Source organism: Mytilus edulis, chromosome 2 (assembly GCF_963676685.1).
Source record: "Mytilus edulis chromosome 2, xbMytEdul2.2, whole genome shotgun sequence".
NCBI classification, from domain to species: Eukaryota; Metazoa; Mollusca; class Bivalvia; order Mytilida; family Mytilidae; genus Mytilus; species Mytilus edulis.
In genome coordinates this window covers 94,179,586-94,205,986 of record NC_092345.1, presented here as the reverse complement: position 1 = coordinate 94,205,986, position 26,401 = coordinate 94,179,586, and the positions used below count along the sequence as shown (strand labels likewise).

Below are 26,401 nucleotides of genomic sequence, written 5' to 3'. Positions count from 1 at the left end.
TTTTACCCAAAACTTAAAGAAATATACTGGTAAACAAGTAAAAAGGTGTTTGATAGGAATGAAGTCCTTTATTTTTTTTCGGACTACAATGTGTCCTCGTAGTGAACGCACCCGACTACGCGTGTAGTAAAAAGTGTACTCTTACGTCGGATACAGGGCAGTTTCTTTGTTATATCTGTACTTTATCAAATACATGTATATGTTAATATTTACTTAATATTAAATAGGTAAAAATTATTGCTGAGAGCCTGTTCAGGGTTTCTTTCTTGTGTATGATTATATAATTTTTCACATGCCTGAACTCATTGACGATAATGTAAGGTTCTCTATTAGAAAAAAATGGATTTCTGGTTCGGGTTTGAAAAAGAAATTTCGCCTTTTCTTGAGCCTGTTTTGTACATTTAGTTTAACAGATATGATCCAATGGAAATTTTCACATGGAACCTTCGGTAAATAGGAAAATGAAAAGATATGGGGTAATTTACAGAGAGACCACACTCCATCCATGAGGAAAACGGAGGGAATTTAAAAATCTAGAGGTCTCCACAAGGCTTTCAACAAGGGTGGAATCTCACTCCTTCTGAAAAGCTCTAAATCGCCCCAACGTGTACATACGTTTGGTCATCAAGAGATTCTGGTTTCTCTTTTTGTGTGTCATAAACATTCAATTCGGATTTGAATTTAATTTACCGAAATATTTCCGTACATTAAATCTTAGGACGGTCAGAACATTTTAAGGACGCAACAGATCGAAGTACAATTTTAAGTAGTAGGTTATTACATTGATGTGCAATAATTCAGCTTCCTGTACATGTTCATGAAGTTTTAAATGTTGAATGTTGGTTTCTTTAAAAAAAACACAATTTTTTTTACAATAATAAATCTCAAAATGTCCGTTAACAATGAAAAAGTTTGACCATGAAAAATCACATATCTAAGAAAAGCAGTCATTTAATTGATTATAAGAAAGTTTCATTATATCATGTCAAATTTCTTTAATTTGAAAGTTTTCCTTTAGTTACAAATGTAGCTCCATGTCTGATGGTAAAATAAAAAGGAATGTCTCAGAAAGTGGTGAATTAGTTTCCATAAATGACAGATGAATCGGGCCAAGCTTAGTAAATTACAGTAAACAGACTACTGTAATATTGACGCACTCGTCGAACTGTAAAAGATTTGTGTTTATGACCAAAAATTTATATACAACTTCATTTATAAATTAATCTGAATTTCATAGCGCGTCGTCACAATAATGAAAGTTATAAAAAAATAATCTATAACCAGCAGATCTATACTTCTATAAAGAAAGTATTCTTGTACAAAAGGGTATTTATTATAAAATGGTCCTAACAATAGAATAGATAGTTTACCACAGAAATCTTAAACGGAAGTTTCGACAATTTTAAACAGAAGAGATTTGAAAATAAATTTAACTTTATATAAACACTGCAATAATTTTAATACCTCGAAGGTGGAATAAACCAACAATCTCAATCTTTAAAAGTGTCTTCATTGCACTAACCGACGAGTTCGTGTTTACAGTAGAAACAGTGGATTTGACTCCAATAAATTCATCATCATTGTAGTCATGAATATTAATCGCTTATATTAAATTGATAAAGATTTTATCGAGGTCGAACCAACTGTTTCTACAGCTAAGAACCGTTACATGTAACATCATGATCTCGTCGATGCGCACGACGAAGCCATTGTTTATGACAGAACACACATTCTAGATTATGTATTTTTGTTTCCGTCAGTTCGAAAGTATTTGATAATTTCAACTCCTTTGTATTTCACAATATGTGTCATGAACAAAGACATATGTTCGATTGAATAATGATTTCCTCGTAACAAATGATAGAAATTTCGGAGATCCCGTATTTGATCCTTTACCGTTTAAATGCCAATGACAGAGGTTGATTATAAAAAAAATATGTTTTACTGTGTTAAAATAACTTCGAATTAAACAATGAAAACTTACACGTTGGACATGAAATATTTTGTCGATGAAGAAAATTAAATTATATCACTTCTGAAATAAGTTTGTCGATAACGTAACTTATTCTGACGGTAAAGAAACGCATCACTACTCTGTTACGGGCTGTATTTACAGGAGACCGTTAACCGATTCTGCTGTTATAGTAAAACATTACACTTTATCATTATAGTCATAGGAAATTGTCAAAGAGAAGTTAATGTCTTTATATGGCAGCTTGAATTGATATGAGATGTCTGCAAAAAGCTTGAAAACATTAAAGTCTTCTCTTTTTGGATATCAAGAAGTTTTACATTCTACTTTACTTATTTCTGGGAAATTAAGTTATAGGCAGACTTGAGAATCTTAAAACTTTTAGCTTCTTCGGCTGGCATTACTTTTATCAGTTTATTAACATGTCATCTTTAAAAGGATTCAATTGAATACGAATCCTTAAGTTTTATGACAAGATGACGTATCCTAAGAACGTGAGATTTTCATTTCTGACTGACGAGGCCATGATGTGGTATAGTATCCATATTTGGTTCTGTCACAAACAACTGTTTTACATAATTTATCTAACTTGAATCTTACAATATCCCGAAGATGTTAGTTGGCAAAGTTTCGTTTATATCTAGTAATAATTTTGAGACACTTCTAAAATGCATTTAGTAATTGCGACACTTTCAGATACTTTGATTTTGTCGGAATTTTTATTGCCCCGGTATGAGAAATAAGTTTTACATTACAATACAATAAGCTTTATTTCAAGTCAGCACATTTACAGATACACAGATGTTAATAGATTGTATAACCGAAAAGAAAACGTAATATAAAAATAAGGAGATGTGGTATGATTGCCAATATAACAAGTATCCACCAACGTTCAAATGAAGTCGATGTAAGCAATTATCGGCTACCGAACAGCCTTCGACAATGAGAAAATCCTATACCGGATGGTCGGCTATAAAAGGCCCCCACTTGAAAAATAGGAACCAATTCAATTGAGCAAGCTTACCACCTAATTTATAACCAAACAATTTAGGAAAAACAAATATAACAGACATGAACCAACAACAACCGCTGATCTATAGGCTCATAACTTGGGACTGACACATTAAGAAATATGGCAGGGTTTAACATGTTTTGTGAGCGCTTCACCCTTACCCTAACATAGCTGGGACAGTGGTGTAACAGTACAACATAAGAACAAACTATAACCAGATGCTCCGCAGGGCGCAGCTTTATACGACCGCAGAGGTTGAACCCTGAACGTTTGGGGCAAGTATAGACACAACATTCAAGCTGGATTCAGCTCTAAATTTGGATTGTGATTAAATAGTTGACACTGCATAGGTTTCGGACACAGAATGAATGCGGTCTAATGAACTTGAAATATTTTTTTTTGCCTTTGAGCAATTCACTATGCTGTTGAATATTAATCCTCTCAAAAAAATGTTTGAAGAAATTTTCTTTTTATTTATGAAATCTGAAATGAAAAAAGATTAACCACCCCCCTTTTTGTTTTTACATCCCCCTTTTCCCTTTTTCCAAAACTGATCTCAATTCAAATTTCTAATGGAGTTTGCAACAATAACTACTCATTTAAATACATCATAAAATATTAAAATGTAACAAAAGGTGCTTGTTATCACTGAATGGTAAAGATTGTTTTAATTTATCAGTTAGTAGTAAAAGTGAATATACATTTTATATTGTATAAAACAATGCTTTTAGTTGATTCAACTACTATTCTGGACAAAGAAAGATAACTCCAATCAATTGAAAATTTCTTGCTATTGCACAATATTGTGCAATTAGATATTTCTTGCTATTGCGCAATACTGTGTAATTGAAAATATTTGCTTTTTGCACAATACTGTGCAATTGAAGATTTCTTGCTATTGCACAATACTGTGCAATTGAAAATTTCTTGCTATTGCACAATTCTGTGCAATTGAAGATTTCTTGCTATTGCTGAATACTGTGCAATTGAAAATTTCTTGCTATTGCACAATACCTTAATATAATAATTTTGGATCCTGATTTGAACCAACTTGAAAACAGGGCCCATAATAAAAAAAAAGCCCAAGAATTCAATTTTTGTTAAAATCAAACTTAGTTTAATTTTGGACCCTTTGGACTTTAATGTAGACCAATTTGAAAACTGGACTAAAAATTAAGAATCTACATACACAGTTAGATTTGGCATATCAAAGAACCCCAATTATTCAATTTTTGATGAAATCAAACAAAGTTTAATTTTAGACCACGATTTGGACCAACTTGAAAACTGGGCCAATAATAAAAAATCTAAGAACATTTTTAGATTCAGCATATCAAAGAACCCCAAGAATTCATTTTTTGTTAAAATCAAACTAAGTTTAATTTTGAACCCTTTGGACCTTAATGTAGACCAATTTGAAAACGGGACCAAAAATTAAGAATCTACATACACAGTTAGATTTGGCATATCAATGAACCCCAATTATTCAATTTTTTATGAAATCAAACAAAGTTCAAGTTTGGACTCTTTGGGCCCCTTATTCCTAAACTGTTGGGACCAAAATTCCCAAAATCAAACCCAACCTTTCTTTAGTGGTCATAAACCTTGTGCTTAAATTTCATAGATTTCTATTTACTTATACTAAAGATATGGTTCGAAAACCAAGATTAATGCTTACTTGGGCCCCTAATTCCTAAACTGTTCAGTCCTCAACTCTCAAAATCAATCCCAACCTTCCTTTTGTGGTCATAAACCTTGTGTCAAAATCTCATAGATTTCTATTTACTTAAACTAAAGTTATAGTGCGAAAACAAACGACGACGACGCCAACGTGATACCAATATACGACCAAAATTTTTTAATTTTTGCGGTCGTATAAAAATCAGTAGAAAAAGGCTTAACTCGTCAGATGGATACAAAAAGAAATACATCTCATAAAAACACAGAGTAGAGGGGGACGGGTACTTATACATCCAAGACAAAAAGACAACAAATACAAATCTGGGAGTACACTATACAAATCCTTGGCCTAATTCCGTAATAAGGTATTGAAAATTCAACTTTTATCCTTTAGGCGCTTACCAATGAGCAAAAAATCCTAGTTAATCAAAGTTCTATTACATGTTCCTTTGGGTCTTCTTACTTTATTGGTTACAAACATTATATAAGTGTCCTCACGCATGAGCATGTCTGTAAATGACATTATCATAATGATTAATGTATTTATTGAAATCTAGTGTTTTGTTTGAAAAACGTTTTTAAACAATCAGCTTTCAAATGGGCACCAACTATGCTTCTCTTTTATCCGACTTTATTAATTTATTCTTATGAGATTATATACATGGATGAGATTTTAGGGAAGAATGAATAGAAGATACTAGTATCCTTAAATTTCACATTCCGCTACAACTTAACGATTTTTGTTTTGCTTAACGTCCAGTCGCAAATATTTCATGCATGTTTAAACAAGAACAAGTTTACAATAACGACTGTAATCGAGGTCGTCCAGGATGATGGTAGGGGAAATGTCGACTGCCACTGGATCAGAGGGCATATTGTATAAGGACAGACATTTAGCCATACAAAAGGTACCAAAGAGTTTTTGCAAGGGTTTTCAACTTGCTTCACGAGGCACCAGATTTAACCCATATTCTCATCGGGCATGACTGCCAACTTGTACACGAACATGCAAACAGAGAAATAACTTTGACCAGGGTTTTACTTCCAGTCGTAAGAAGACCTGCAGTGGCCATATTTTTATGTTAACTATCCTTGAAACAAAGGATACCACAGAAACAGTTAAGACTGATTCATACCTAGGAATTGATAATGAGGGTCAGTTTTAAACAAAACTTTATGACAAAAAAGATAATTCCTTTTCTTTTTAGCTATATTCCTGCAGTGCCTGCATACGGAGAATAAATTCCCTTGTTTATACAAAACCAGAGCTATTTTCTTTTTTGTTTGTTTGACATCACAAAGCAACAATGTTCAATTTTATGAGGAGTTGATCAAAGTGAGACAGACCAAAGGAAGAGCTGAATGTTCTTTTTATGCTAAACCTTCTAGGTCCATAATACACTGATGCCCCAAAACCATTACCTGAACCATGGCAGACGGGCGAACAGATGAAAGGTGAAACTAAAAGACACACAGACCAGAAAACATAATGCCCCCTCTACTATCGTAGGTGGGTCATAAAAAGTGTGGAAAAACTGTTTTTCCAGATGTACTGAGTTCCAACCTTAAGTCACCTTGGAATTTGTCGGTTGGGGACTAATAAAACCACAAGATCAGTTTGGCTGATTGAATTATTTATTTACAAATGTTGTTGTTAACAAGTTGACTAGTGTCAGGAAATAAATAGGTGTTTTCCTGAACAATTTAATTCTTACACCAATCAGTCTACTTTTTTCAATATTTCCTTCAAAGTATTTGATTGTATAATACATAGCACTATATTTAAAAAAAATAGCTCTGTCATCATTTTATCAAAGACAAATCAATAAAATATTTACCTGTCATTAGCCCTATACTTTTAACACATAATATAGTCACTTGTTTTACTCACCTGTCAAAATCTTAAATTAACTAATCTTGATACTTATCTTTTTTCAAAAAATAAATCTTTGGTCTTTGAAAATATTTATTTTTATAACAGTATACTTAATGCAAATTTTATAAAATTTGATTTAAATTAAAATAAAACCTAGTAATTATAAAAGTTATATAAAAAGTTATAAAAAAATATAATGTGTCATTAGATTAAACATTAAAGAAAGGCCTTCATTGCTTAGATATCAGAAATCTGAGGAATTCAAACAAGCACAAAATTTAATTTGTATTCTGTAGCCTGATCAAAGCAACATCTTCACAAAGTTAATTTGATAAAAAAAAAGACATACAAACATGACTAAAAAAGACATTTACCTACTATACTGAAATAAGAAACAGTGTGTAAAACAAGAAAAAAAACCAAGAAAAAATTGAAGTAAGAACAACAAATATGAAAGCTAAAAAAGAGGAATAAGAAGGGAAAAAAACTCAAAAGAAATACAGACTAGTGTTTAAAATGCCTTACGGTGTATTGCACATCTGAAATAAAAAAAACAAAAGCAAGATAAAACTAAGCCACAAATAAAACTAAAATTCTTCTAACATAATGAGTATCAATTTCATTGCAATTGTCTTCTTGAGCTTGACAAGATTCCATGTAAAGCCTCAAAAAAACATTTTAAATATGAGACAGTGATAAGAATACAAAATCATTAAAAAAATATTTCAAAACATATAAAATTTTACCCGTATATAACAATGTGGAGATTTTCATATAGGAGACAACTCAAAACAATCTCTCATATAAAATTACAAAATACCTATAAAAAAAGGTTTGATATACATGTATTTAATAAAAACATATTACTCAATTTCTCCAACAATTGTAACCCTATTACATCAATGTCAAAGATCTTTAGTCAAACTTCTTAAAATCTTCTACAAGTTCAGTCCACTATTAATGGAGCTTCGTATGAACCTGAAAATCTAGATTATCTTCAGATTCCACCAATGTATAAAATTTAGGGCCCAAAATATCATGAAATGATTTTTTTGTCCCACTTAGATTAATTCAATGTCAGCTATTGACACTTACTTTCAATTATTTTATGTGAATGACAATTTATTATGGTCCATTCTAGTTGAAAAGGATTGGTCAAGAGTATATTTCCATCAATATCATATGTCAGTGGTCACTACAGCGACCTTCTTTTCAATAAAAAATAAATGTTTAATATAAGAACAATTTGACAAACACTAAGCTTTTCTTCATCTTTCAAGGACAAATAATTTACATATTTCTCCCCAAGGAATAAATATTGTTTCGTCCTGTAAATTAAGCTACCTTGTATTTACCACACATATTTTAACCTTGAACATTGTGCAGGTTATGTGAAAAAATAGTTGTCTTGAACAGACACTGCAAAAATCAAAGCAACCTATACAACACTGCCATTAACTATAAATAAGTTGCAGTTAACTTTCAAAGTTTATTCCTATATCAAAACAGCTTATTGCAAGCTAAACATCCTAAGTTACTCCCTTCATTTCATACTTTCTAGAAACATCAAAAATGGTGTATGAATAAAATGAATACCAACTATTAAATCTTGTTTTCTGAATTTTATTTCAATATGTATCATTAATAAATAAATAAGGATGAATAATACATGAGTGATTTCTTGTTGTATAAAAAGTTTTTACAATTCAATACGATCATACACTTTTGATAACAATTCGTTTAATAAATAAGTTAAACAAGTATGTTTCTATTAAAACATACAAAGCACTGATTGTGTTAAATACAGTTCAGAAAAAAGTTTATACAATATGAAACTATTTCATATATTTTCATGGAAATTCACTCAATCTTTCTTAAAAATATATAAACCATTCCCATTTTCAACTTAGAAATTCAAACACTCTTATAAAAAATTCTATGATATAAAACTCACAAAATGACAACATTCATAACAATCATGTATTCATACATACAAAGTTTCATTCTATAAAAATGTCATTGAAATAACAAATTCCTTTTCATTCATATTCCCATAAAAACATATAATTAAGTATCAAGGCACTAGTCCAACAATAACAAAGCTGTGTAAATGTTTCTGAGATACACCCTGGCCATCCCCTGGCAGTAAATGTTTCTGAGATACACCCTGGCCATCCCCTGGCAGTAAATGTTTCTGAGATACACCCTGGCCATCCCCTGGCAGTAAATGTTTCTGAGATACACCCTGGCCATCCCCTGGCAGTAAATGTTTCTGAGATACACCCTGGCCATCCCCTGGCAGTAAATGTTTCTGAGATACACCCTGGCCATCTCCTGGCAGTAAATGACTGTGATGAACTTTGGTGATCACTATGAAAGACGACTGTTAACATTGCTGTGTTGTTTTCAACTCTCTTTTCTTTACCAAGGCCATTCTCTGGATTTTCTTGGCAATGATTTACTTCTGCGAACTTTTGTTATCACTATAGGAGAAGGCTCATCTTCTTTATATGGGTAGGTAAAATCTTTTGGCTTCTGAAATATAATTAAAATGTTGATATATTTATCTAAGGCTATTCAAATGTTAACTGTTTATGCATAGCTGTCAATAAAAAAAAATGCAACTACAACTTTTTAAAGACTATCATATTAAAATTTGGTTACTGCAAATATTTTTGTTTTTATACTGTGTTCCAGTTATTTTTATACATGTATCATTTTCGTTGAAATACATCACTATAGAGTAATATATCATCAAATATTAAAGTTTACTTAAATAAACAACATTTTAACTATGTTGAAAGTTTTTGGACATCCAATCTACGAAAACTGGAGTATAGTTGATTTAGAATAGTCAAATATAGGAGTTTAGTGTGAATCATTGATAAACAGTTGAATATTGCAGGTTGATCTAGTTTAAAGTTGAAACATTTTTTAATGGTTAAAAAAATAACAATGAGAAATTACTGTAAAAACTTAGGTTATGGGAGATATCTTTCTTTTTCTTTTTCTTTTTTTCAACAACATTTATCATCAATGTTGTTTGAGTATGGCCAAAACTGGTATTAGGTAAAAAATAATTATCCTTTCAAAAATTCTACATTTTAAACTTAAAGAGTAAAGAAATAGCTCATTATTTTGTACAACATCCTTTTTGGAATGTACAAGCAACTTATACTGTGTTTAGTCTAACAAGTATCATTTTCAACCTTTAAGAATAATAATATAAACAAACCTGTTGTAGTATAGGTCTGGGTAGGGATGGTAGTTTTGACTGAGGCGTATGGTGTATCTTCTCATCTGTAGAAATGTCATGGTTCCAGACTACCTTACTGGCTCTCTTGGGAGCTGAAATAATAATTAAAACAATAAATTACATTATTAGTCACTATATTCAGATGTAAATGGAGTCAATCTTAAAAATCATCTGCATGTAATATTCTAATTATTATCCCTACATGAATTTCTATACCCTATAATAAATTCTCTTTGAAAACCTGTTTATATTACATTTTCATTTAGTGCACTAGTAAATTATTTTTTACAAAATTAATTCACAAATCGTAACACTAATAATCCAAAATAGTACTGATTTGTATCACTAAGACATAAAACTTGTGATTAGATATAGGAAGGTGTGGTATGAGTGCCAATGACACAACTCTCCATCCAAATAACAATTTATAAAAGTAAACCATTATAGGTCAAAGTATACTTACGAGGAAAATGTTTGAAGTTAAGAGGAATATCATTGAGATCTAGATACTGTACAGTTCTCTGGCCATTACATATTGTGTGGATCTTTGTGATAGTGTCTATCTCTTCTTCACTCTGTAAGGAATCAAATACTTATTATATTGATAGACGTTGAAAATATAAGTTATACATATACAAAAATGGTAGAAAAGGATTTTTTCCCCATATTAATAAGATTTTATTCTTTAAAGATAACTGACTTGAAGTGTTAATTGAATGAATGCAACCACTGGTATTTTTTTTTCCAGATTTGAATTCCTATCTTTAAATAAAACAACCTCATTTAAAATTTATTATTTGCATAAATTCATTCAATAATTGACTTTGCTTTCAAACTGCAAATTATAAACTTGTTTCTTGCATATTTACAAAATTTAATTTTAATTTGTTAGCTTGAACAAGGCTGTAATCTTTTGTAAGTTTTTAACAATAGCATGAACAGATCTTTTGAGGTTAGACTTACCAACATCCTGGTCTTTTTACTGTGACATGTGACATCTGCAGCAGATTCACTTTTTACTGAAGACTGAAATAGAAGAATATTTAGTAAAAAGATTTGTAAATATAGGTTATAATTAAACCTAAATGATCAAAATGAATAACAAGGTCTGGCTGGGTATAAGATACTTCAAATTTTTCTCAAAACAATTTACAGAAATTTCACTGTTAGGCTGAATCTATAGGCAAAGCAAGAAATGTTATAAAAGGAAACTCACAAATGATTGTACTGCACCCTTAATTTAAACCATGATTTTAATCCTACATTTTTTTTTATCTATGCCCATTTATCATAAAACAAGAAATAAAACAAAACTATAAAACTCATTAAATATCTTGCATAAAGACAGATGTGTGATCGTACCTTATTGTAAGAGTTATCCACCCTTTCTTTAAGAACCACTTTACTTGTCATCTTTGTATCAGCTGTCTTAACTTTCTTATCAGGGACACTCTCAGCTGAAATATAAATTGGAATAATAAAATTTGTACTTAGTTTGCTATTAATGTCTAGGAAACAAATAAAATGCATTTATCACAAGTTTACTGATACCCATTTTTTGTAACCTCCAATATTTTGAACATACAAATTGCATTCATATCAATTCTAATGACCTTCCTCTGTAACTCTTTATAAAACAATATAATTAACATTACCTGGTTTTCTAAGAACAAGAACTTGTCTTTTCATTTTAAGCCTAAGATAATATGCAAGTGTTGTCGTCTATTATTATTCTACAATCTATGACATACAATTAATATTTCCAGTTTATATAGGCAGCATTGTTATTAACTTGTCAATATTTGTCATCAGGAAAATTCTAGAATTTTCAAGTGACATTTTCCCAATGGATAGATTTAATTGACATTTATTTGAACTTCTATGGAAACAACCCTTGTTTCATTACAAAGTTGAAGTGTAAATTACATTGTATGTTACAAATAGCAACATTGGTTATCTTGAAATTTCTGATCATAAACAAACGGATTATAGGAATTATTTTACAGCATTCAACTGGATTTTCTGGAACAAACAAGCTTTCTCTGTCTATTTTCAAATCGTTCATTTAAGCCTAACTTTGATGACATTGCATTGATACAAATTGTTGCACATAATAAATTATACAATTAGTTGCTGTTCAGGTGGTTGCAAGAATTGTTTATCCCCCCCAAAATATTATCTCTACTGAGCAGTTAATATACTGAGCTCAAATAAGATTTTCCATGTATCATGTGTATAGTGAGGACATAAAGGTGTTACCACTGAACTTAAGATTAAAGAATATATTTTTCATGTTTTGGTTGCATTTTGCTTTTTGTATTTACATTATTTAAGATATTTATCATAATTAATGTACTGAACATTTAAAAAACAAATTACCTTTACTAATTTTTCTGGTTTTAGCCTCAGCTGTTTGATAAGGTGCAGGAACAAATGTTGCCATGGAGAAATCATCAAGGTTTGTCTCTAGTCTGGTAGATGAAACATTAGACACAAGGTCATCAGAAATAAGAGATGTATCCATGGTGTTGTCAAGACAGGATGATGATAAGGACGAATCACTATCGTTCTCTTCACCAAAGTATATACCAATTATCTGATTACAGAGGTCTGATTCTGACACGTCACGACTCGTCTGTAACAACGATTCCGTTGATGACACATCTGGTGTTTTGTCATAGTCATTGTTCTCGATCCAGAAAGCTGTTTTCTCCATCGATTGACGAACTTCTAAAGGACTCTTGCATGTATCAATGTCAATGTCACAGTGATTTTCTACCATGCTATGTGAACGAATTTGTAAAGCTGGACTGTTACTGATAACCTGTCGAGATGATCTAGAGGTATCAAGTGGTTGAGATATATTTAGTCTTTTGTTGAATACTAATTGAGGTTTGGTAGAACAATCACTCTTACTTCGATGAAGTTTTTTAACACTGTTTCCTAACTTGATTCCACTACGACCTCTAAAACTACTTCCACTACTATCACTTCCTGAACGTGACCTTGAAAAGTTGCTGCTGTCACTATCAGAGTATGGTTCACAAAAATTATCACATAAAGACTTGTTCACTGACATAGAACTAGAGGATCTTAATGGCAAAGTGTCACATAAAGACTTGTTCACTGTCAAACTACTAGAGCATCTTACTGGCAAAGTGTTTGAATGTTTTGATAAAATCACAGAATTGTTATCAACTGAAGAACATTTTTTCAGTGAGGATGACTTGTTCCACTCTAAAGGCGGTCTCTTTTGGAGAACTCTTTTGGGTGAAGCTTTTAATTCAGGAACACTTAAAGTGCAATTGTTTTTATTTGTAGACGAATCAGTCTTTTTGCTGCCTTTCATGAATTTCCTTATTGATAAGTCCAATTTACTGCCTTTTTTCATAAACTTCCTGAGTGAGAGATTCAGTCTGCTATTACTTCTAGCTAATTTCTTCACTGGTTGATTGGTCTTGTCAGTTTTAACATTTGTTGGTGGTAAAACTGAAGAATTTAAGCACCATTGGTTAGATTGTTCACAATCAGAATCGGAGTCTGTGTCAGAATCATATCTTTGACTTCTATGTGATTTAGTTTTACTACCAGAATCTGAATCACTTTCAGATTCACTCTGTGCAGGTGTTCTCTGTAAACTATCCTCACTCTCAGATTCTGACGATTCTGAATCACAACAGGAACCACAACGTCCACAAGTACAAGAAGAATTATTGTCACTTAAAGTACAAAAGGATGAGGCAGAAGTATTATGCGTAAATGTCAAATTTTCATACTTTGAATTGTCTTTTTCATGCTTTGAATTAGCATCCTCTAATAATAAATCATCTTCTGGCGAAGCAATGGGTGCTCGGCCACAGGGTTTACAGTGTTTATCACTCATTACTTCATAGGAACTACCTAAACTTTCTATACTACTCAGACTACTTGTAGATATTTGACCACAATCCACTCCACTATCAATAGAAACTAAAGTATCTAAACTTGAAATACTACTACTTGATGAACCTTTCACATGTGTATCAGTGTCATGGTTGCTCCTATACAGAACAGAATCAGTGTCTCTACAAACATTTCCTAATACAATCATCTGCTCCTGAGGTACATCATTTTCTACGCTGACAGTTGTCTTCTTACTTTTACGGAATCCAGGAATAAACAATACAGTACGACGTTTCTGGGTTTTCTTCATCTTCTGGTCACTACCTTCATCTAAGAATACGTTGTCGTCTTCTTCCTCTTCTGTGCTGATTCTTCTGCAAAAAATTTCATTACAATGTAGACAAATATGTAAATTTCAAATTAAGAGCACTATCAGGTTTACATTCATTTTTCCATTATTTTCCAATCCTCAACATTTAAAATTCTGCTAAATCTAAGCCACCAAATATTAAATAATATATTCCTCAAATGCATAAAAATATTTACATCCTTTCTTAATGTTGTATGGACTCACAATAATTCAACATGTCATAGCATTAGTCAACTGATATTTGTGTCCTGTTATTGTCCAGTAAAAGCCAGAAAAACAACATATTTACAAATCACAGGCTATTTTCTGATTGCTATCTTATCAAATCTTATTATTTTTCCTGGGGACCCCAACAAGGATTTGTTATAGGTTACCATTAATACTTATTAATTTTCTTTAAAAAAAAGTTTAATAAAAGATAATTTAAGTTAGCGATGAATTGATAAAATATTCTCTTCAAATAAATAATATCATAAAATAGCTTAAAATGTACAATTCAAACTATTTTCCTGTAAATTTCCCTTTTGAAGCCCCAATTCACAGGTCAAACATCTGATAAGGAGCACACAGATGACAAAGCCATGCAGACAACCTGAGGCCATACAGCTCAATTTCCAATCATTTAAGAGGATTACTAGTTTACAATTAAACCAACATTATAAGTGTAACATGAACATCAAGGACTTTTTCATTTCCTGCTTTAAAAAAATGTTAACCTTTTTTTTTTAACTATTTACCAACTGGAAATTACAGACAACTGTTTTCATGAACATTTACTTTTCATTTTGAATATTTAAAGCAATAAATTATAATTTTCATTTTTTTCATAAAATTTAAAAGAATAATCATCAATATTTTTGAGGGACAAATTTTTTCAAACACAAAAATGTATAAATTATTTTTTTTATTATTAAATCTCAAGGGTCATGAGGGTGGTACAAATTAATAAACAGATTTATTTTACAAAAAATCTTTAAAACATACTCAAATTAAGGTTAAAACATCATTCATACCTGTTAAAGACAAATACTGGACTTTTTAACCTAAATTTGTGGAAGCTTTAAGAAAGTGACAATTTGCAATAAGAAATAAACATTAAATAATTGATTTAAAAGAATATTTGACATTTATATTGTATAAAATGACATCAATCACTCACCTATACATGACAGGTAACTCTTTAGTCAACCATGATTATTTTACAGTTTCTTTACTAATATATGAACATATCAATAAATATTGATAAATTTTTCAAACAAATATAAATAAAGAAATAAAAATTTAACATTCATTATTCAAAAAGATGTCCTTGCAGGTTTCTTTATTCTTTTTGAAATAAAAAACTTTCAAATTAAATATTTTTAAGTGGATAAAAAATGTGTCAAGTGATAAACATTATTTCCCTTTATTAATTTGCAAATTAAATCGATCTCTTTGAAGTAATTTAAGTGATTTTCTCACCTGATTTCCCTGTCCTTATGAAATAGTTTCATCAATGTGTGGAATTGCTTTAGGTCAAGTTCCTCATTAACAATTATTTACTACAAGTTAAATTTTTTGTAATTATTTTCTCCTATTTAAAAAGTGACTTGAAATGGTACTTTGTCTAATGATATTTTTATACTGGCACCAAAATATCCAAACAGCCAGTTTATTAATCTATTACTTGCAAGTTGTACTCCAAAATTGTCTATCAGCTGAATACTACTTTGTAAATTATTATTAAAAATAACACTTCTAAAATATATCTTTTTCAAAACATAAATTCGACAGCTTGGGGTGCTCAAACTCAAAATTCCCAAGGAAAACAAAAATATCACACAGGTACTTGGTGTAATTAACAGGTAATTATTTAATTGTTTTGATTACAAAGGTGATTAACTCCACAGGTATAATAACATTTATCTTTACTTATCTCAGAAAATTAAGTCCAAGATACTAATTTATTAAAGTTGTTGACTTTGTAATTCACAGGTTTATGAGAAGTGTGGAAAATCATTCAAACCCCCTAGTATTGGAAATTATTTTAATCCTTTTACGCTTTATATTGTTTGCTTGGACAAACGTTTCACAAATTTTTATATTTTAATGTATATATGTACAACTGGCAAAAAATATGTATTTTCCTAATGAAAAAAATGTATTTTTTACAAGTATATCTAAATACTATATAGCTTAATTTGTGTTAAGGACGAAAATTATTAAAAATAAATGGGGAATGTGTCCATGGAACACAGATGATGCCCCAGCTTGCATATCATATAAAAGGGTATAACTGAAGAATGGTAAAAGTGACGCTTCCCAAATTTTTACTGATTTGAGTTTTGTAGTAATAAGTATTGTTTATATAACTTTTTATAACATTTGGTAGAGACAAACTTAAGTAAGAGAACAGAAATGAAAATAATCAGCAATTCTTTCCTTTTGTAAAAGGGCATCTCTAGAACAGTAAAAGTCATGCAACCTAAATTTATACTTGATCTGTGTTTTGTGGTAATAAGCATTGTGTATAAGTTTCATAACATTTGATAGGGGCAAACTAAAGTTAGAGAACGGCAACAAAAATTTTAGCAATTAATCCATTTGTATAGGGGCATAACTCTAGAGCAGTTAGAGTGACATGTCACACCACCAAAATTCAATTTCGATTTGTCTTTTGTGGAAATAAGCATTATGAATGAGATTTATAACATTAGGTTGAGCCAAACTAAAGTCAGAGAAAGCCTAAAAGGAAACGAAAAATTCAGCAATTAATCAATTTGTAAAGAGGCATAACTCAAGAAGTTAAAGTGACACCACCAAAATTCAAACTTAGTCTGTATTTCGTGGTAATAAGCATTGTGTTTAAGTTTCATAACATTTGGTATAGCCAAACTAAAGTTTGAGAATGGAAACCAACTTCAGGATGTACATACGTATCAAGGAATTAAATAGTGAGTCTGCCAAGGTCTTGTCCTGTCCAATAAATGCGTCCGGATATTGTTTCTGTCATTGGACGGACTTTAACGTCATATATAAGACTTCCGTTAAGAAATTTTTTCTTAAGTTCTTGGGGACAGGACAATTATTTGCCCGTTAATCTGCATGTATACTTTGATCATACTACTATAATATATAGAGACTCTCCATATAATATATCAGTGACCGCCATGAATAATAAATGAATAATAAACTTGGAAGCGATAATAAATAGATACAATATACAATTATGTATCGGTTCATAGTATACAGATTGAAACGCTAAAAAAATTGAAACTAACAGAAATATATAAAAAAAGAAATTCTAGTCATAAAATCTTTAAAAAAAACCACCCGTCAACAGTTTACATACTTTCAACCACGCTCTCTAAATGCCAGCGATTTCACGGGTGTGTTCTAGTATATACTTATTTGTAGATCTTACTTTGCTGAACATTAATGCTGTTTACAGTCAGTTTATCATTATCTTTATTTATATTCAATGATTATAACCAACAAGAGTACACACGCTGAAATGTCTTGCCTTCTTTACTAATCATTGATATTATGTATTTATAGTCCTAAATATAAAGCTTTATTACAACTGTCACATAAACTTAACAATAATCAAGAAAACTAAACTTCGACCAATGAACCATGAAAATCAGGTCAAGGTCAGATGAACCATGTCAGGCAGGCATGCACGGCTAACAATTCTTCCATACAACAAATTAAGTTGACCAATTGCTTATAATTTAAGAAAAACAGACCAAAACACAAAAACTTAACACAGAGCAATGAACCGTGAAAATTGGGTCAAGGTCAAATAAAACTTGTGCAACTGACATAGAGATCATTAAATATTTCCATACACCAAATATAGTTGACCTATTGCATATAGTATTTAGAAAAAAAAAGACCAAAAATCAAAAACTTAACTTTGACCACTGAACCATGAAAATGAGGTCAAGGTCAGATGACACCTGTCAGCTAGACATGTACACCTTACAATCATTCCATACACCAAATATAGTAGACCTTTTGCATACAGTATGAGAAAAACAGACCATTGCACAAATACTTAACTATAACCACTGAACCATGAAAATGAAGTCAAGGTCAGATGACTCCTGCCAGTTGGACATGCGTTGTTAGTTTCATCTAAAATTTCAGGGCTGATAGTACTTGCTCTATTGAACAATTTAACCTATGTAAGATTTGCTTTAAATGCTTTAGTTTTTGAGATATATTAAAGCCAAAAACTGTATTTTACCTCTATGTTCTATTTTTAGCCATGGTGGCCATGTTTTTTTTAATGAAACAGAAAATAAAGCACAAACTTTATTCTAGATACCCTAAGGATCATTCAGTTTAAGTTTGGTAGAAATTGGTTCAGTAGATTCGGAGGAAAAGAAGTTTGAAAAAGTTTACACAGACCTACCTATTATCATGATGATATTAAGCATTGATAAACATGTGACAAAGAAAAATCTATTTAAAATATTCAAGACAGATTTCTGTGGTGTAAAAACATTATTTGAAATTTCCAATTTTGTTTTCTGACAACTGTTTAGAGAGACATCTAGATGTGTTTACAGTTTACAGGCATGTTTACAGTTTACAGGCATGTTTACATAAACTTGTTTTTATTTACTGCTCATTGTTATCAAAAATATTTTTGTTTTCTTTGCAACAGTGTCAACAAAAATATCAAAAACATGAAATCAAAATATTTTTTTGATCAGAAACTTTTTGCTACAAATTTATCCTAAGACCAAACAATCAATGTTTATCATAGTGATTACTTAGAACACCTGGGGGAGGGTTGTTATTATGGAATATTTCACAACTGTTTAAACATAATAATAATGATTTGTGTCTAAACAGCAATTTATAAAATAAATGACTTCTAAAATTGCCATTAATGATGAAGTCTTTGTTCAATGATGAAATGCAAGAAAAATTACAATGTTACATTAGTTTAAATCACATAAATGTATATGTACCAAAACAATACATGAAACAAACAGTTTTTGGCTGAATTACTTTTTCTGTTACTTCTATACTTTAAATATGTATTTAAATTTGATTAGTAAAAAAACCCAGAGATATATGTCTCTGGTACAGGTAGCAGAAAAATCCACCCAAAATATACATTAATCGTCATTATTTCAATATTTTATTTTAAAATTATTCGAAATCTTACCAATTTTTGTGCCTATTCTGTTTTCAATAATGCTATCTCTTTCTAATTGAATAATTTCTGTTTTTCTGCTGTTTGCTTCTATTAAAAACTAGTATATCTATCACAATATAATATATTTGAAACCTTTGATCTGTTAATTGAACTTTATCTCTTCAAACTACCATAAAATTGACTAGAAATTTTATGTAATAAATGGTCAAATTAGTAATTCCCACCTTGTTTAATATTTAATAAGTTGCAATAAACCACAGGTGACATCCTGTCTAGGTAGACAATACCTTATACAGGTGTGAACAGGTGATATTATACATGGCATTAGATTAGCAGATCCTATGTTAATTGTCACTTTATCATAAGGAATAACAAACAAGAGATTATAAATCAATGAATATTTTCCATTTCATATTGAATGTGATAATACCTCATTTTCTCTAAATATTCCCAAAACAATAATGACAAAGAAGAATTTTTCATAGCTATTTATCTTTTTTTTTGCATTATACTTTAAGTTACCCATCTATTAATTACGTTTACATATTATCTTTTCAGTTTTTTATTTCAATATATTCTATTTAAAGCTGTCTTGATGCTGTAAAATAAGGCGAATAAACAGCTGCACCATGAACGCATGATACACCAGTCGCTTTTTTTATGAATAAAGTTCAATAACTTCCCAATGTCATATCAGAAATTCATGAAAAACTAAAGGGAGGTTATCAAAATAGATATAAACCAGTCATCAAAGTTCATGATAACTGCTGAAATCATTGTAAGAAAACTGGAAAATCAACCCTTTTTATAAACAAAATCCATAAACTCGGAAAATAAAACCTATAATTTATAAAAATCGAAAGGGAGCTTAGGTCAACAGATATAAACAATTCACAGATGTTTCAGAAAACTGCCGAAAGCATTTTTGAATAATTGTGCGAAAACTGGAAAATCCACCATTTTTTTAATGAACATGATGAATAAAATCCCACAACACGGAAACATAAAATCTAATATTTATAAAAATCACAAGAGAACTCATGTCAATAGATCTATATAAAAAAATCACCTAAGTTTCTAGCAAATTGGTGAAAGTGTTTTTTGAGTTATTGTCGGAAACCACCCTTTTAATGAAAAAAAAAGTTTCACAATACTTCCAATGGGCATAACTCTTATGCAAAAATTATTGACACTGATTTTTGAACTCTTCCAAATTATTGCTGAAATCAACCTCTGATAAAATTTTCATAAAAACTGGTGAGAATGGTACAGATGAGAGTGCTAACAATACTGGAAGAGCAGACGTCCAATATTTCTATGTCCACTTGTTGCACTGGGAACAAAAAAGAAATATAGATTCCACAACTGCAACAAGTGTGTTATGAAATTTTTCCACTCAAGACAGTTAAGTTTTAATATTTAAAGCACAAGGCTTGCTGAGCTTTGTAAATAATTGAAATTTAACTGTTAGAGTGAAGAAATATTGTAATTCGCGAGTTAAAGTGGCGGAATCTGTTTCTATAATGATTTTTATCCTTCCTTTTCAAAGATTTAAAGAAAGTTGTCTACTTTTTATGTGACGTCATCAGACATGATCTTCTTTTTCTATGGCGTCACAATAGGAAAATACAAAAGAAACCAAGAAAATTTAACGCCACAATTCAACTTTGACCAATCATTTGCATAGAACAGATTTTTCACTTGTGAGAAGAAATATTTTTCTCACACTGAACAAGAAATGTTAAAATTGCACAAAAATTAGAGAACTGTACCTTACACATAGTCAAGCCAAGGGTCCTGGAAATAGTCTAATACTTATACAATTGTTTTTTTTTATCTACTTGTACTGTTAGATTATTTTGGAGGAAGAGTTATATCCCGTAGACATTTAGATTTCTTTCTACTTATCAGGGCTCACGCTATCAGGCGACTAGGGCGAAGAAGTCGCTTTCCCGACTGTCACTTTGCTTTCCCTGACCCCCAAAAGTGAAAACAAGTTGCCCTGTTCTTGTCGATACTTGCTTTCAGTCGCTTCCGTCATCCTACATTTTCAATTTTTACCTTCGGGCCAGGTAAGCTAAAAACCGCAAAATTTCCTTAAAACTACCAATTCAGGGGCAGCAACCCAACAACAGGTTGTCCGATCCATCTGAAAATTTCAGGGCAGATAAATTTGACCTGATAAACAATTTAACTCCGTCAGATTTGCTCTAAATGCTTTGGTTTTTGATTTATAAGCCAAAAACTGCATTTTACCCCTATGTTCTATTTTTAGCCTTGGCAGCCATCTTGGTAGAATGGCCGGGTCACCAGACACATTTTTTTTATACTAGATACCCCAATAATGATTGTGGCCAAGTTTGGTTTAATTTGGCCCAGTAGTTTCAGAGGAAAAGATTTTTGTAAAAGTTAACAGACGACAACGGACGACAGACGCAAAGTGATGAGAAAAGCTCACTTGGCTCTTCGGGCCAGGTGAGCTAAAAAGCATAATTTCATGAACAATGCAATTTTGTATGTCAGTTATCTTCAAAATACTGCTCATTTAAAAGCCACCAGGTAAATTTTTGAAGGCCTTGCACAATTACTTAACAACTTTGGGACAGGGCTGGGCAGTGGAATTTTTTTGCTTAGTTCTTGAAATAAAAGATTGACCTCTAATAACAAATAAATGAGCCAACAAGAAATAAGTTGCATTTTAACAACATTTAAATAGAAATGAAAATTAAAAGTCATAAATAATTGAATTACATTTGTAAATCTTTGAATTTTGATTACATCCACAAAATCATTAATTAACAACACATGTGGACTTATATAGGCTACTCTGATTTTAGCAATTATTTGACATGAACATGACGAAAAACTTGTAAATTATTCCAATAGATATAGGAAGATGTGGTATGAGTGCCATTGAGACAACTCTCCATCCACGTCACATTGAATGGCAACAAATAATTACCCTTTAAATACCAAATGGCATAATAATTGTTTTAGATTAATGGTGGATGTATTAAATCTGACATCCATCAGAGAAATTCAACTTTTTCAATGTTACACCTTCCACTAAACCTAAGAAAAGCATTTTTCTGAACAAGATTATTTCTGTTGGCCTTGCTTTTAATTAGGGGTTAAAAATTAGCTGTGGTCATACAACTGTGACCATCCATTTTCCATCTTTTGACTCACCAGAAAGTTCAGGACGCATTGGTTTTTTGATAATGTAAAATTTTTACTTTGTCGTTTTTCATGTTTTTATGGTGATTATTTAATTACCAGACCAAATATTTCATGAGTAACTGTAATCTAAGACTGAATTTTTTAATTTTTGTTTATCTGGGACTGAATTTTTAATATTTGTTTATCTTGTTTAAAAAAATTATTATAATGATTGTGTGAATATATTGTCAAAAAAAATTATGCTCAGGGGCGGATGCAGGAATTTTCAAAAGGGGGGGTGCTAACCCAGGGCACACAGGGCAAAGGGGGGGTGCAAAACATATGTCCCGATACAAATGCATTGATCGGCAAAAATAAAGAGGGGGTGCGCACCCCCGGAACCCCCCCCCTGGATCCGCCACTGATGCTTTTGTTATTACTTAAGACACCCCCATGAGCGGCCTCCTTGGAGAGAACCCTGTATAACATGAGAGGTGGTTTACTGTGCCAGTCCGACCATGCAAGGGTTGTATAGCCAGTCAAGGTCTTTAAAAACTCCCATTTGATGCTGTGCCAAGGACCGACCGGGCAAGGTCTGTATAGCCAGTCAAGGTCGTTAAAAACATCTGAATTCATGAAATTCTTTGGTAAAACTATGTTTCTCTGTATAATGTTTGAATTGATTTAAGTAAAATCAGGAAATCCTTAAGATTTGAGATGTTTTATGAGACCAAAATAAGTCTCTTCATAAGAGGTCCCAATCAATTGCATGCCACAGGTTTAACCGCATACAACATCTTCCATGAGTAAAAACAGCTTCAAATACGAGTTGAGAATATAAGGCATTCATTTAGGAAACAAAATATAAAGATATGATAGATAAAATGAATGCATCCAGAATTCCAGATTATAAAGCAAACTGAGTACATAAATTTATATGCGATAGGTTTGTGCAATTTGCATAAGTCATCCAGTTAGTAGAATTTGAGATTTGCCAATGGGTTATAATCGAAAAAAATATGTACATTCCCAAGTAATATATAAAATAGTCGAGCTTTAAAATAACTATTCAAATAGAAGCTGTAAATATATACGTTCAACTGGCTTCTTCACAGTCAATTATTTTAATTCAAAAGCAAACACAAATTCAGCAACAATCTTTTGGTGACCCGACAGTCAGCGGTCTTAGGTTCATGTGTTGCTTTTGTTTTTTTAAAGAAAGCAACTTGGTTTTCATATTTCCTGTTATTCCAAATAATTATGACAGCTGAGCTATTATATTTTTTTCTTTAACGCCTTACAGCGGTGCATGAAGGCATCAAAACAAAAAAAATAATATAGCCTTCTTAAGACTTATAATTATTTGCTGGTGATGTTTCGCATTAGCTGATTTCGTAATATCCACACTGTAACACAAATAAAATTGTTCTTATAAGTTATAATTGTCTTAGCCTTCAGAAGGGATAGAAAATATTAAAATTGATAAGTTATTTATAACTGCAATTCCGTGATTTACCAGACTGTATATGTTTTTAACTTTGACAACAATATTTCTTTGAATTTTTCAGTATATGGATAGTAAACTGCACATTGCTGGAAAACAAAGAAATACTGAAGCCAACATTGAACACGTTAATAATGTAATTTATCGTCCTTCCCTACGCCTATATTGCCCTGCTCTGTCGCTCTGTAATTCACATATCAAGGCTTCAAAACGAGACCAGGCATTATCAGCGATGTCACAATGTGAGAGGAGAAGTTATCAGCGATTTCACAATGCGAGAGGAGACGTTTTCAAGCTTGCTTTCGTCATGCGTAAAACTGTCTTAGGAAGAGGGAAAAGATCAGTAATAGAACGATAAAAAGATAATCAGGTTTTCTTCTTATATAGATATCGTAAAATATCAGCCGCTCTGAATAATGTGAAACTTTTTAGCTCATTTGCTGCGTTCACTCGCCAAAAAGGTTTACATTCATGACATTGTGGCTCGCGGCTGATATTTTACGATATCAATGTGTAGAAAACCCTATAATCTATATGTTACAGGCATTTTCTAAATTTAGGCATTTTGTAAAATGACTGAATTTTCAGGCAGTTTACAAAATGCCTAATCTTGACAGGCATTATACAAAATGACTAAAATTACCTAGTCATTTTGTAAAATGACTGAAATTTTTGAACAAAATTTAACAAATTGCCTGTCCAGTTTTAGGCAATTTGTAGAAAAAAGATATCATTGAGATGCAATAAAAAAAAGGACAAAAACACAACATCTCGGAAATAAAATAACCATGATAACTAATGATTCGAGAATTAATTCATTTTGCAAAAAAAAACAGATTGGAAGGTTTGTATGTCATATGATATGTCCTTTTAGTGAAACTAAGTCAAGTATGTCCTCACTCTGTATTAAGTTACTGAGCGTCACTGATGAGTCTTGTGTATACGAAACGCGCGTCTGGCGTACTAAATTATAATTCTGGTACTTTTGATAACTATTTACTAGTAGTAAATTTATCATTATGTTGTCAAAACGACAGAAGGACAAATTGTTCTTTCAATAGAATAACATTTACAATGAATTTTTAAATCATCTAGATTTAAAATAGTGAATTGAAACATATGAAGCAGAGAAAACGTTTGTTTATATTTGACTGATTGATGTTTGTTTGTTTCAGTGGCAAATATTTCATGCATTTTTAAAGACGAGAACCGTTTGGTCATAATTCATCTTGGTTATTTCTGCAGTGGATTGACATGGGTAAAGAATTTGAAATCTAACTGCCACTTGCTTTTGAAATAACGGTGTTTTGGATAGGGACAATAAAAATCCAATTGAAAAACGATCATAGGGTTCTCAATGTGCAGAGCGTGCTGCAATTTACTGACATGCGGCAATATATTTAATGTTCCCATTCAGAAAGAATGAGAATTTATACATCAACAACCAAACTTATTCACCTCTTTAGCATGGGTTTTGCCATTCAAGGTCCTTTTTTTGTTGTTGTGATTCAAATATAAGTATCTGAGTTTCAATAAAAAGAACATATTATTTGTCAGACTTACTGCCGCAAGGAAATTCGTGGGTCTTTGCAGTCTGATAAATTAACAAAACAGTAGTTAACTGTGGTAAAAAATCTTAATATTCGCAAAAAAAACCAGATTTTACGCCAAACAATGTATTTGCAAAAAATCAGGACAAATATTGTGTAACAGTTCAGTTCTGTCATCCAAGCATTTTTGAAATAACAAATAATTGTCCAGCTCTGTGCTTGTGTGAATTTGGAATAATTCAGTAAAAAAAATTAATGTAAACTCTAAACATTCAGTAATTATCAACCCTAAAACTGCTTTGTTCACCAAATTTTTCAATCGTTTTTTTTAACATTTTATTTTATTAAACAAATTTCAGGCATTTTGTAAAATGCCTTTCAATTTTTCCAGGCATTTTGTAAAATGCCTAGAAAAATTAGGCATTATGTAAAATGACTGAATCTTGCAGGCATTTTAGAAAATGCCTAAAATTTTCAGGCATTTTACAAAATGCCTAAATTTAGAAAATGCCTGTAACATATACATATAATATGATAAATACTAAAATAGCCAGGAAATACAATAAAAAACATTTGAAAAACAAAAACAAAAATAATCTGCTAATCGAGTCCCTGCTAGTTATCTACTCTTTTTTATTGTACATTTTTTCTTTATTTTATTGACTTAAATGGTTTATCTTTTACACAATTGTAATGGTTGTGCATATGGAATATTGACCATTTATTTTTGTTTTTCTTTTTGCATCAACCTCAAAACATTTATCAAACAAATGTTTGCGTATTTTGAAAAGAGTGTTCCTTATTCGCAATCTTGTTCAAGACAACATTTTGATTAGTACCTAATAAACGAGTAAAACATCTTCTTTTTCTTCTGGACATTTCTGTTTGCTAAAGTATTTTTTATCTCGGATTCTTTCACATCTCGGTCCCCGTTCAAATTTCGCGTCTTACCCATGATGCATCAATGTAGTTTGTATGGGGAGAT

General features: G+C 31.2%; 2 protein-coding genes across 7 annotated transcripts in view; one reads left to right on the top strand and one right to left on the bottom strand.

The window, feature by feature from the left end:
* Nucleotides 1–26,401, top strand: part of LOC139513513 (sepiapterin reductase-like) — a 43,413-nt gene that overhangs the window by 8,011 nt on the left and 9,001 nt on the right. The window contains exons 2-3 of one of the 6 annotated variants that reach the window (XM_071302102.1): nt 22,808–22,955; nt 23,931–24,002. The exons of 1 other annotated variant lie outside the window; for it this stretch is intronic. In XM_071302102.1, coding sequence (XP_071158203.1) covers nt 24,001–24,002 — 2 coding nt within the window. In that variant the 5' untranslated portion in view covers nt 22,808–22,955; nt 23,931–24,000. Of the gene's footprint in view, nt 1–12,199; nt 12,255–12,507; nt 12,640–22,807; nt 22,956–23,930; nt 24,003–26,401 lie in introns of those variants that run through there. 4 more of the 6 variants (XM_071302101.1, XM_071302104.1, XM_071302108.1 and 1 more) reach the window with 4 other exon arrangements.
* LOC139513512 (uncharacterized) lies at nt 6,282–26,398 on the bottom strand. The gene is made up of 7 exons (XM_071302100.1): nt 26,256–26,398; nt 12,176–14,052; nt 11,159–11,253; nt 10,760–10,822; nt 10,260–10,371; nt 9,776–9,888; nt 6,282–9,075 (listed from the first exon to the last, which is right to left on the bottom strand). The coding sequence occupies exons 1-7, from the start codon at nt 26,369–26,371 to the stop codon at nt 8,962–8,964; spliced, it is 2,490 nt and encodes an 829-aa protein (XP_071158201.1). The 5' UTR covers nt 26,372–26,398; the 3' UTR covers nt 6,282–8,961.

What these genes read in the sequence shown, in the direction of transcription:
- LOC139513512 (XM_071302100.1), bottom strand. Translation starts at nt 26,371, where the DNA reads ATGGGTAAGACGCGAAATTTGAACGGGGACCGAGATGTGAAAGAATCC. An exon ending in TAACTTCAAACATTTTCCTC is followed by an intron (nt 9,889 to 10,259) that starts GTAAGTATACTT and finishes TTATTATTTCAG; the next exon opens with CTCCCAAGAGAGCCAGTAAG. An exon ending in CCAGACCTATACTACAACAG is followed by an intron (nt 9,076 to 9,775) that starts GTTTGTTTATAT and finishes ATTATATTTCAG; the next exon opens with AAGCCAAAAGATTTTACCTA.